Source organism: Eretmochelys imbricata, chromosome 8, assembly GCF_965152235.1.
Source record: "Eretmochelys imbricata isolate rEreImb1 chromosome 8, rEreImb1.hap1, whole genome shotgun sequence".
Classification (NCBI taxonomy): domain Eukaryota; kingdom Metazoa; phylum Chordata; order Testudines; family Cheloniidae; genus Eretmochelys; species Eretmochelys imbricata.
In genome coordinates this window covers 44,404,376-44,417,909 of record NC_135579.1, presented here as the reverse complement: position 1 = coordinate 44,417,909, position 13,534 = coordinate 44,404,376, and the positions used below count along the sequence as shown (strand labels likewise).

The window sequence follows — 13,534 nt, the reverse complement described above, 5'->3', positions numbered from 1 at the left end:
CCAAATGCCATTTTGGTAAATTCTGTTGTTTCTAGTAGAGCCAACGTGTTAGGTGCTGTAAAAACATAATGGAAGGCAAGGCTCCTGTCCCAAACAGCTTAGTGTCTACTCATTCCCTGTGTAGCATTATTAGACTATTCCTGGCACCCTTTGCCACTTCCCTTCTTTGGGGAAGAGGACTTGCCCAACATAAAATGAGGACCAAAAAAAAGGAAGGAATGTTTTATTTAAGTCTGATCTAAAGTTAGGGGTTCAGTTCTCTGGTACTTTTAGGATGTCTCGGGGCAAGTCTGTCTCTGTGGATTCTGTACAGAGCAGAGTACGTTATTGCTGCTAAACAACTTATCTTACCTTAGCCGCTTTTTAAATAGAATTTGACACTTGGGATGGATTCACTGATAATAAGCCAAAATGAATCCATCCAGACTAAGAGTGCCTGTCTGAGACAGTGGCAGCTGCAGGGGCCTCTTTCCTTGTACCACAGTTTCTAGAGCCTCAAGAGCCCCGGTGATGTGGGTTTATAGCATCAGATGTTACAAAGTGGGAAACTGAGGAACAGGGGTAGGAAACTTGTTCAACACCTTTGGAAATAAGTGGCCAAGATCAGTCCAGAATAAGAGTCTAATTGACCCAGTCCTAAATGAAGCCTCACCCAGCAGTTTCTGCTCAGAGCTGAAGAGTTAAGGCTGGTCTTAGACAGCTCTAAGGCACCTGCAACCTTCTGTTTGAACTGACGTCTTGTAATTTTTATAGCTATATCAGGCCCATTAAAAAGCTATGTTAAAAACGTTTAGGCTGGAAAGTCATGTACTTAAGTTAGGAACTGTCACATTTGAGGTTGCAAATGCAACCTATGAGCTGAATGTCACCCAGAAGAAGATGGTTTTATCCTTGGCTCTGCCATGGAGTTCCTATGTGACCCTGGGCAAACCACTTAAATCAGACTTTTTGGCAGGTGGCTACTAACTGTGTACCACATTTCCTGGGTGTTCAACTTTTAAGGCACCATGTACGCTCATAGCCCATTCCTCACAGTTATATTAAGTAGTTTGGAAGCAGACAAGCAGGAAGCAATACAGTGTAGCATTGCTCTACCCATCTTTCTTGGTCTCAGGCAGTTTTCAGTTGGGCCCATCCTGAAGTCCCAAAGAAAGCATTCCATGCTGGGGAATCCCCGAATGGAAAAACACCAATAAATAGGGACTCTTCATATGGAAAAAGTGATGACACTGAAAAGGGAAGCTAGACTTCCTTCCAGGCAACTGTGAATCCTTTGGTGTTACAAACCAGGGGACTTCTGTCCCTAAGAGACACTCAGTGCTGCCCTCTGCTGCAGAGAGGTAGGCAGCAAAGATTCCTGGAAAAAAGACCTTCAGAGACAGCACAGACCTAATGCTTCACTGCCCATCTCTGCTCACTACATAGGCTGCACATTCTAGTTTCTATTCAAGGGGCTCTAGCCACTGCGCTGAATGTGAGAAGATGTGACAAGGCTAACCTGTGGCACACTGGCATTCGTAGCCATTTGGATAATCAATGCACTTGGCTCCATTTAGACAAGGTGTGCTGGAGCAATCATCAATGTCGATCTGGCACACAGCTCCAGTGAAACCTGAAAGGCAAGAGGAAAGTGAGAATCCTGAAGCTATTCAGAGTAGAATCCATCCCCTGTCCCTTCCTGCTCCTCAAACAGGCCCACCTGAAGAACTGGCCAATTTGCAGCTTTTCAACCAGACAGTTTTTCTCCTTGTGACTGCCATTTTGGCTCCATAATTTAAGCTCTCATTTGTTAGATCTTTAGATTTTATGGTTAAGAAGAAGAGTGTTGAATGTTAACAAAGAAATGGATACTGACCACCTGCCAGAGTCTGCAGACAGCCTGAAATTGATTCTGGAGAAGTGTGAACTCTTCTCATTAACCGTAATGAGTTGTTAACTCTGAATCCTAATGATACTTTCAATGTCATATTGTTAGCTACTTACCTCAAAGTAAGGAGGACAATCATTATGATTAGGCTTAGAAGAATTCAATTTTTTAAATAATGTCAACAGTTAGTATTGATGTTCATTTTTAAGCATTTTTTCTATTTTTATCAATTTAAATTTTCAAAGTTGCAGGAAATTATGGAGGGGTCAGACAATAATTATTTAATGAAAGTAGACATTTTGAGAGTCAAAAAGGTAAAGCTTTATTAACATTAAAACATTGTCAACATCACGTCAAAATATACAAAGTAAATATTCTTAAATAAAAGAAGAAGTTTTCAGGAAATATAAGAAAATGCTGCTTATCTGTGAATTTTGATTATCGTCAATGGAAATACTTTTGCTGTGAAATCAACATTTACCTACATTTACTGACAAAAATCAAATCCTTCAATGCCTAAATATGATCTCTGAAACATCTCACTTTGAAACGAACAAGCTTGGACTTGAGTGGAGCTTTAGAGAGTACCACCACTTTTCTCCCCATTAAATCTCTGAGCACAGCGTCAGTTGCATCAAAGAGTAGGCAGACTTTGGCAGATGTATTGCTCAGGATTAATTCTTAGCAAATCTTTAAAACTGCTCACATATAGTTTGGTAGATCCAAACTGTGTTTCATCATTAGCCCGCACCCCTCCCTGGATTAACTGGTTCCTGGTCCAGCAAAACACCCTGCCAAGAGGTAACTTCTATCCTCCAAGTCAAAAGGACAGGAACAATCTTTGTGATACTCAGGATATGTCACACTGCAAGTGAAGGTATGCTTATAGTGTTCATCTGACTGGCACAGGTAACAATGGCAATGAGGACGTGTTGGCACAGGTTAGCTGGCCCAGTTTCAGCTCACCTGAGACTCTGGGTACCTACTTAGGTTGCTGGCCTATGCCACAGGCAATGCCTCCACATCTTCACTGCTATTGTTATCCACCCTAGCTAGATTAAAGCAAACATGAGCTTGCATATCTGTACTTTAGTAATACTGTAACTTGCAAAGCAAAAAGAAAAGGAGTACCTGTGGCACCTGACTAACAAATTCATTTGAGCATAAGCTTTCATGAGTAAAGCAATACATCTTCATTTGCAGTGCAGACATGTCAGAATAGGGCTGGCATGGAACAACAAGAACAAAGCAAAGGGAGGACCCTCCACAGTGGTATGCTTGGGAAACAGAGGATGCCATCAACAAAACAACAAATGGAGGAGACTTCGGGCAGTCAAAGTGAGGAACTCCACATGAAGAAATAATTCATCTATTTCTAACGCATCCCCTTAGCCACAATTACAGCTAAGGCTAACACAGCAGTATGGGATGCACTGTACAGCACAGGACAAGATGTCCCCATGCCTTACAACACTTTGTTATTGATAACGCCTATCAACAAGGTAGTAGATTGTGTCAGTTATGGTGATGCAGTGGCACCAGGAGAAGGGAAGAGAGGACTCAAGGGACTACTTCTGGGGGGAAGGGACTGAAGGAAAGTGGAGATTTCCCTGGGCTGGCCCAGGAAAAAAAGCATTTAATTCTCCCCCGGTTGGCTTACAAGACATTGGACCTTAACCTGGTGACCTTGAACCTGGTGCTGGTCCCTTAGATGAGCAGCAGCCCCTTTCTGCAGAGAATTCTGACTCCCTGTACTGTGCTAGCGACTTATCCAAGTTGTGTTGCTGAGCAAAGGCTCTCACCTAAAACCTTGAGGAAGCCAAAAAAAAATTATGTGGAGGATGAAAACTGGTTCAAATTAAAATAGATTTAAAATATAATCTCTACAGACTTTGGTCTGTAATTCACCATGACATTCTTAACAAGTGAAGTCATGGCTGTAGCTGCTGTGTAAAGCTACATGTTCACTCTTAACATTTGTCCAGTTAAATGCACAGTGTTAATGTTGCATCAGGGTAGTTGCATATGAAATTTATTTAGCAAGTATTACAGCTAATCATTTCTGTTCTCCTTTAAAGGAATTCTAACTTGGGCATGAGCACTCTGCAGGGAAGGCACATCCTGAGCAGATTTGCATTCGCTCCATTCCAACAGTCTGTTGTGCCCTTTGTAAGCAGAAGTAGAGGTGGTGCAGGAGAGGAACCCTTACCAGGTGGGCAGACACACTGGAAGCGATTGACTTTATCCAGACATTCTCCATTGTTCACACAGGGATTACTCTGGCATTCGTTAATCTCCAGTTCACAGTGCACACCTTTAAACCCTGGAAAGGATAACAAGGAATGGCAGAAAGGCTTTAGAAAGTGCTGGGATGTTGGCTACACCTTATTCCAGGACTGAAAATCAAAACTAGATTTAACTGAAGTAGAGATTCCAGTTTGTATTGTCATTTTTGATGTAAAGAGACCATACTTTAAAGGCATAAATACAAGAGTTACAGTGGAGTTTTCAACTTGAACATTACATTTTCAGAGCTGCATGCATGATCTCCCAATATCACATTAAAGACAGAAATCTGAATTAAAATGTACCATTTTCTTCTGCATGCTGAAAAGAGACAGAGACAATTATGTTTTTAATGATTTGGGAGGTGACCAAATACACTGGTGCCCATCAACAGAGTCACTGACAATAAAAGGAGATAATTTACAAAACAAAATAAAACTTTAACTCAGCAGGTAGTCACTCTGAAATTCACTCCCACGGGAGGGCAGGGTCAAAATACTGTATGTGGATTTTGGAAAGAGTGGAGCAACGCCTTCATTTGTTACTAGACTTACTGAGTAAGACTTACTAAGTCTGGTTAAATTCACTTTATGTTTCAGCGTGTCAGCTCATTACCTAGTGGAGTCATGAAGGAATGGTTTTTCTGTATTTGCATATCACTGCACAATTGGCCAAGGGCATACTGGTTTTTTCCCTTTTCCCTGAAGCACTGGGCATTGGTCACTACTAAAGGGAAGTTAATAGGTTGGACAGAGCATTGGTGTACTTGATGTGGTAAACGCTATAGAGTAAAGATTTCAAACATGTCAGAAAATATTTTTAATACTGATATCTATCAGTCTATAGAATAGCTTCCCAATCTACTGGGAACTGCATCACTTGCAACATTGAAAACCTAGACTTGACAAAGCCCGGGAAATTATCCAAAACCAAAAGTTAAGATACAAAGAAGGTTAAGAAGTAACCAATTTGTGTGCTTGTATTTAATTTAACAAGCTAGGCCTTGCTCACTAACAAATTACAGACTAGTTTCTCTTTCTGCTTCACACCACCCTGCTTTCTCCTCCCCTCACACACCAGCAAGACTTCACAACCATCTGCCCAGAGCAAATGATCTCCAGTGACTTCATTCAGCACAGATCTTGGGCACTCCCATTACACTCTGGCACAGTGGACAACCCTCCTCTTCCTCACACTTCTGAGCTTTTCTATCTTTGCTAGAAGCCCCATCCCAGCTTGGAAAGTGTCCCCTTACCTGGCATGCACAGACATGTGAACCCTCCAATTTTATCCAGGCAAGTGGCATCATTCTGACATGGTTCGGAAAGACATTCATTAATGTCCAGTTCACAGCGAGGCCCTGTGTACCCCTTCAGACATTCACAGTGGAAGGAGCCTTCTGTATTCACACATTTCCCGGCATGCTCACATGGGTTGCTGTTTGCTGCAATAGACATATATTTATATATCAGAATCTACTTTTCTGGTCATGACAGCCTCAGCACCATCTCCAGTCAGGCCCTTCTCGTGCCATTGCCTCCTGACAAGAAGCGTAGGGCAGAAAGGACTCTTCTTTCTACTGTGAGGTGCCTGCTGCCTTTTCTGCACCTGAGGAAAGATTCAATGGCATCCTGTTTTCAGATAGGAAGAGATTTCCCAGCCTTATCAACAGGTCAAGAAGAGCATTCTGGTCTGTACCACTGCTCCTCTCCTCACTCCCATGGAGCTGAAGATGGCATTGACAGAGGCACCCAACCGGGGATTAGGGCACTCAAGCCTCTTTGAAGGCCTCATATCCAAATCACCTCTTCAACTTGCCCACCCACTTCAGGACTGAGGCCTTCAGGATGCTCCTGAGCCCAGGTGACAGCCAGGCCTTTGCTACCTATCTCAGTCAGACTAGCCTTTAGGGCCCTCTCCTAGAGGAGCTTCACACAGCATTCTTGTCCAAGGTAGGGTAGAGGAGTAAAACTCACTCAAGGAATTGCCCTCTCCAGAAGACACCAGCACCAGGTATGCTGGTTAGTGATGGTCTTCAAGAGGTACAATGGGCAGTGGGCACACACAAAAATCTCAGTGTCAAGGTTGAAAATGTGTTAGACAAGCCCCAAAATATTAGCTGTGCAAAAATTGCAACTTCTAAACAAATGGTAAGAAGTCTGGAAATGTAATTAAAGAATCTAGCTGCTTCCTTGCTGTTAGACATAACATCATTAACCTCTACCACATGAAGGACTGAAACAGCTGCCATATAAACTCTGAGGCATTATCCTCAAAATAGATTTGACACAGAGATGGTCCAAAACAACCAAACAGGGAAAAACAAGATCTCATATAAATGGAAAGGTTATATCTGTTTGCTCAGGAAACAGGTACACTGACCCTAAAGTGCTACAGCAACAACCTGAACTGGATGGAGAATCAGACATCTGAGATAAAAAAAAAAGTACCAGTAGCAAAGAGAAAAGTGGTTCTTGAGAGAGCACTAAGTGGTCTAAGTAACCAAGCATCAACATAACTGATGAGCCCAAGTGACCAAGAGCCACCAGGAGCAAGTGGGCCTTTGTCAGGGTCATTCTTCTGCACACTGGGAGCTGCAATGGAAAAGCTGCTTCTGTTATCTAGTCCATCCCTCCATGTCCTGGTGCAGACTCAGTGGCTGATGACTTCATTGGCATGTAGACCCAACTTTGGGGTCCACTTTGGAAAGAACAAACCTACACTGGGTGAGTGAGCCAATCAGCAATCCATTTTACTCCTCCTGCCAGATAAATGAGCTTAATCCCAGGGAACAGCTGCCGTTGGGGCAGAAGTAACTGGATCACTGCCTTTCCTTATTTCTCCCAGCAGCGAAATGAGACTGTTATCACAAACAGTCCACTGGTATCTGAACCACCAGGAATAAACTGGAGAGGTGGCAACAACACTATAAAGATTGCACATTAGGCTGTATTGGGAAAAACTGTGATTGCCAGTAATAAAAAGGTCATACTGGGTCAGACCAAAGGTCCATCTACCCCAGTACAGTATTCTGTCTTTTGACAGTGGCCAATGCCAGGTGCCCCAGAGGGAATGAACAAAACAGGTAATCACCAAGTGATCCCTCCCCTGTTGCCCATTCCCAGATTCTGGCAAACACAGGCTAGGGAAACCATCCCTATCCATCCTGGCTAATAGCCACTGATGGACCTATCCTCCATGAACTTATCTAGTTCTTTTTTGAACCCTGTTATAGTCTTGGCCTTCACAACATCCCCTGGCAAGGAATTCCACAGGTTAACTGTACATTGTGTGAAAAAATACTTCCTTTTGTTGGTTTTAAACTTGCTGCCTATTAATTTAATGTGGTGACCCTTAGTTGTTGTGTTATGAGAAGGAGTAACTAACACTTCCTTATTTACTTTCTCCACACCAGTCATGATTTTATAGACCTCTATCGTATTCCCCCTTAGTCGTCTCTTTTCCAAGCTGAAAAGCCCCTGTCTTTTTAATCTCTCCTCATATGGCAGTCGTTCCATACCCCTAATAATTTTTGTTGCCCTTTTCTGAACCTTTTCCAATTCCAATCTATATTTTTTGAGCTGTGGCGACCACATCTGCACACAGTATTCAAGGATTTATGTAGAGATAATACAATATTTTCTTATTATCTATTCCTTTCTTAAGGATTCCCAACATTCTGTTACCATTTTTGACTGCCACTGCACATTGAGTGGATGTTTTCAGAGAACTATCCACAATGACTCCCAGATCTCTTTCTTGAGTGGTAACAGCTAACTTAGACCCCGTCATTTTATATGTATAGTTGGGATTATGTTTTCCAATGTGCATGACTGTATTTATCAACACTGAATTTAATCTGCCATTTTGTTGCCCAGTCACCCAGTTTTGGGAGATCCTTTTGTAGCTCTTCGCAGTCTGCCTGGAACTTAACTATCTTGAGCAATTTTGTATCATCTGCAAATTTTGCCACCTCACTGTTTACTCCTTTTTCCAGATCATTTATGAATATGTTGAATAGGACTGGGCCCACTACAGTCCCCTGGAGGCAGGGGTGAAAGTAACTTAAAGGACTTACCGGCATGCCGGAGTCCTGAGCGGAGGCGTGGCCTCAACCAGAAGAGGCGGGGCCTTTAAAGATTTAAAGGCCCCAGGGCTCCAGCTGGGAGCTCCAGGGCCTTTAAATCACCCCCGGAGCTCCCAGCTGCAGAGACTCTGGGTCCTTTAAATCACTGCCCGAGCCCGGCTGCCTGAGCCCTGGGGTAGCAACGGCAGGGCTCAGGTGGCGCTTTGAAGGGACTGGGGCTCCCCGCAGCGGCTGGAGCCCTGGGCCCTTTAAATCACCGCCGGAGCCCTGCCACTGCTACCCCAGGGCTCCGGCAGCAGGGCTCGGGAGGCGGTTTAAAGGGCCCGGGGCTCCAGCTGCTGCAGGGAGCCCTGGGCCTTTTAAATCGCCAGCGTGGGGAACCCGGTCCAGTCCAGCACGGCGTACTGGCTCTTGCCAGTACGCCGTACTGGACCGGACTGGCTTACTTTCACCTCTGCCTGGGGGACACCACTATTTACCTCTCTCCATTCGGAAAACTGACCATTTATTCCTACCCTTTGTTTCCCATCTTCTAACCAGTTACCAATCCAAGAGAGGACCTTCTCTCTTATCCCATGACAGTTTATTTAACTTAAGAGCCTTTGGTAAGGGACCTTGTCAAAGGCTTTCTGAAAATTTAAGTACACTATATCCACTGGATCCCTTTTGTCCACATGCTTGTTGACCCCTCCCTCAAAGATTTCTAGTAGGTTGGTGAGGCATGATTTCCCTGTACAAAAACCATGTTGACTATTCCCCAACAAATTATTTTCATCTATGTGTCTGACAAGTTTGTTCTTTACTATAGTTTCAACCAGTTTGCCCGTACTGAACTCAGGCTTACCAGCCTGTAATTGCTGAGATCACCTCCGGAGCCCTTTTAAAAAATTGGTCTCACATTAGCTATCCTCCAGTCATTTAGTACAGAAGCTGATTTCAATGATAGGCTACAGACTACAGTTAGTAATTCTACAATTTCACATTTGAGTTCCTTCAGAACTCTTGGGTGTATACCATCTGGTCCTGGTGACTTATTACCGTTGAGTTTATAAATTTGTTCCAAAACCTCCTCTAATGACACCTCAATCTGGGACAGTTTCTCAGATTTGTCACTTAAAAAGAATGGTTCATGTTTGGGAATCTCCCTCACATCCTCAACCGTGAAGACCGATGTAAAGAATTCATTTAGTTTCTCCACAATGGACTTATCCTCCTTGAGCGCTCCTTTAGCATCTTGATCGTCCAGTGGCTGCACTGGTTGTTTAGCAGGCTTCCTGCTTCTGATGTACTTAAAACATCTGTTGAAATTACTTTTTGAGTCTTTGGCTAGCTGTTCTTCAAATTCGTTTCTGGCCCTCCTAATTATATTTTTTACATGTCATTTGCCAGAGTTTATGTGCCTTTCTATTTTCCTCACTCGGATTTAACTTCCACTTTTTAAAGGCTGCCTTTTTGCCTTTCACTGCTCCTTTGACTTTGTTGTTTAGCCACGGTGGCACTTTCTGGTTCTCTATGATTTTTTAATTTCGGGTATACAGTTAAGTTGAGCTTCTATTATGGTGTCTTTAAAAAGTTTCCGTGCAGCTTGCAGGGATTTAACTTTTGGGGCAGTACCTTTTAATTTCTGTTTAACTAACTTCCTCATTTTTGTGTAGTTCTCCTTTCTGAAATTAAATGCTACTGTGCTGGGCTGCTGTGGTGTCTTCCCCGCCATAGGGATGTTAAATTTAATTATATTATGGTCAATATTACCAAGAAGTCCAGCTATATTCACCTCTTGGACCAGATCCTGTGCTCCACTTAGGACTAAATCAAGAATTGTCTCTTCTCTTGTGGATTCCAGGACTAGCTGCTCCAAGAAGCAGTCATTTAAGGTGCCAAGAAACTTTATCTCTGCATCCCGTCCTGAGGTGACATGTACCCAGTCAATATCGGGATAGTTGAAATCCCCCATTATTATTAATTTTTTAAATTTTAATAACCTCTCTAATCTCCCTGAGTATTTCACAGTCATTGTCACCATCCTGGTCAGGTGGTCAGCAATATATCCCTACTGCTATATCTTATTATTAGAGCATGGAATTCCTATCCATCGAGATTCTATGGTACTGTTTGGTTCATTTAAGATTTTTACTTCATTTGATTCTACACTTTCTTTCACATATAGCTCCACTCCCCCACCAGTGTGACCTGTTCTGTCCTTCCGATATATTTTGTACCCTGGTATTACTGTGTCCCATTGATTATCCTCATTCCACCAAGTTTCTGTGATGCTATTATATTAATATCCTCATTTAAAATGAGGCACTCTAGTTCACCCATCTTATTATTTAGACTTTTAGCATTGGTGTATAAGCACTTTAAAAACTTGTCACTTTTTAGCTGTCTATTACATGATGTAACTGAATGGGAATTTTCTTCATTTGACTGTTTCTCATCAGATCCTACCTGTATTTGATCATCTTCCATCCTCTCCTCCTTACTAGGTCATAGAGAATCTCCATTAGTAGATCCTCCCCAAGGGATGTCACTGTCCGAACCATGTGCTCCTCCACACCTGCCGGCTTTCCCCCAGCCCTTAGTTTAAAAACTGCTCAATGACCTTTTTAATTTTAAGTGCCAGCAATCTGGTTCCATTTTGGTTTAGGTGGAGCCCATCCTTCCTGTATAGGCTCCCTCTTTCCCAAAAGTTTCCCCAGTTCCTAATAAATCTAAACCCCTCCTCCCTACACCATCGTCTCATCCACACATTGAGACCCTGCAGTTCTGCCTGTCTAACCGGCCCTGCGTGTAGAACTGGAAGCATTTCAGAGAATGCCACCATGGAGGTCCTGGACTTCAATCTCTTTCCTAGCAGCCTAAATTTGGCCTTCAGGACCTCTCTTCTACCCTTCCCTATGTCACTGTTACCTACATGTACCACGACCACCGGCTCCCCACCAGCACTACACATAAGTCTATATAGAAATTTAGGTTCTATAATTATATGAGCCAAGCAAAGGTCCTAATGGAGAATCAATCCTATTGAGACTCCCTGAAGAGAGTATGAACCATAGAATTTAAGGCCAGAGGGGCCATCAGATCATCTGGTGGGGTTTATTAGATATGCAGAAGGAATGGGATAGAAAATATGGAAATCATGCCATTATATAAATCAATGGCATGCCCCCAACTGGAATATGGTACAGTATTACTGATTTCAGTACATCAGAAAGAATTGGAAGGGGTTCTGAGATGGATAAGAATTATTAGGGACATAGAAAAACTTCTATGAAGACAATGGCTTGGGAGCAGACAGATAAGATATACAAAATAAATACATACATGTATACAAAATATACAGAGAAGATTCATTGGGATCTTAACCCTGTCTCATAACACAAAACCAGAGTCATTCAGTGACATTTAAAGGTGGTATATACAAAATGGTTAAGAGGAAACATTTTCCAATTAACATAATTAGCTATGGAACTCATTACCACAAGATGTAATTGAGGCCATAAGCTCATCAGGTTTAATAAGGATTAGAGATATTATATGGATGACATGAATATCCAGAGCTATAGCAGTAAGTATGGGAAGAGTTATGGAAGGAATACAAGCTCTCTTGCTTCAACCTCTAAGTATTGGGGATTAATTGGAAACTTCTGTGAGGGCAAGTATCCCATAACTGACTACGCAGGGCTTCTTGCACCTTTCTCTGAAGCAGCCAATACTACCCACTCTCAGAGACCGGCTTCTGACTAGATGGATCTCTGGAAGTCTGGTACTTCTGAGTTCTGATCTCAGTGACAGACTCCAACATCTGGGCAGTCATTTAATTTCTATTTCAGCTTCCCATAGAGAAGTGTTTCAGAGTAGCAGCCGTGTTAGTCTGTATCCGCAAAAAGAAAAAGAGTACTTGTGGCACCTTAGAGACTAACAAATTTATTTGAGCATAAGCTTTCGTGAGCTACAGCTCACTTCATCGCATGCATGCATCCGATGAAGTGAGCTGTAGCTCACAAAAACTTATGCTCAAATAAATTTGTTAGTCTCTAAGGTGCCACAAGTACTCCTTTTCATAGAGGAGTGGTCATTCTAGCCTACCTTTCAGAGCTGGAGAGAGGTTACAGTGTTTGTAAAGTGCTGTGAGGATCAAAAGTACGACGCAAGTCTTAAATTGTTGATGGAACAATGCAAGACTGTATCCTGGGCCTTTGTATCACATAGATCACGTACTTCACCAAGCTGTTCCTCCATCAGTTTCTCAAGTAGAACATCCACAAACCTACCTATTAGCAAAAGCACAAAGAGCAGATGGGAACTCACCCATAGCACACTCATCCACGTCGTCAGTACAGTCTGCTCCTTTATAGCCTTGGGGACAGGTGCAGATGTAGTGTCCATTCAGAGGGTTGGTATCACACAGAGCTCCCATCAGGCATGGGTTGCTAACACATGCATCATCCAAGTGGCACAGGAGACCTACAGAAGCAAAGGAGGTCACACTAAGCAGTTCATTGAAAAGAATAAAATCTCTTCATCAGGTTGCACTACACATTTAGCATTCTCCACACTGATTTTTTAATTTAGGTCCCATTTCCCATGCCAAGAGGCGACTGGAACCATGACAGAAGATGATGTCTTCTGCAGACATTTGCCATTGGAATCTGACCATGTACTGTACAGCATAATAAAATGGCATGTCATACTGCTGTGGTTTCAAAGCGTTTGTCAGTACTCCTTGTATGCTATAATGGTTTAGTGTTTAAAGCATCAGCTGGGAGCACCTCTTCCTCTTTCTCTCCCCTCCCCAGCTAGCATGGTACATCTTCTGGTGAACACACCAATGCAGCTCCCTTCCTCAGTCCTCAACCTGCTCAGGAGCTATTGCATAGCCTCCAGACTGCCAGTGCAGCTCCCTTGGTATGTCAATGCTCTTAGCTTCTTATCTACACCTGCAGGGGATTCCCCACCAGGCCAGGTAAGGCAGCTTTAAAGCACCACTCCTCCTGTACGAAGCCACGTCCCAGTTCCCCACTTTAGTTGTATGGGTGTGTTATCTCAGAGGCACAGGAGCTCCAAAATCCAGTCCCCCCATTCCTGGGCTCTGGTTTTATAGACAAGCTGTATTCCAGTTCTTGCACAGGGCCCCATCCAACCATACCTTCTCAGGATGTACAGCCCTCACAGGGTCTGCAAGTAATTCTTCCTCCCTTAAATAAGGGATCACAATGGTCTTTCCCCTTGGTGTGTGCAGGGTGGCCAGTTTATCCTGCCCTTGGTCACAGGTCACAGAGGAGTCCCTTACC

At 43.1% G+C, this 13,534-nt stretch overlaps 1 protein-coding gene across 1 annotated transcript in view; it reads right to left on the bottom strand.

The window, feature by feature from the left end:
* The window catches only part of NOTCH2 (notch receptor 2), a 131,068-nt gene that overhangs the window by 53,338 nt on the left and 64,196 nt on the right, over nucleotides 1–13,534 (bottom strand). The window contains exons 7-10 of the mRNA XM_077823724.1: nucleotides 12,552–12,707; nucleotides 5,409–5,597; nucleotides 4,077–4,190; nucleotides 1,499–1,612 (exon numbers count right to left, since the gene is read on the bottom strand). Of these exons, the coding sequence (XP_077679850.1) occupies nucleotides 1,499–1,612; nucleotides 4,077–4,190; nucleotides 5,409–5,597; nucleotides 12,552–12,707 (573 nt within the window). The remainder of the gene's footprint in view (nucleotides 1–1,498; nucleotides 1,613–4,076; nucleotides 4,191–5,408; nucleotides 5,598–12,551; nucleotides 12,708–13,534) is intronic.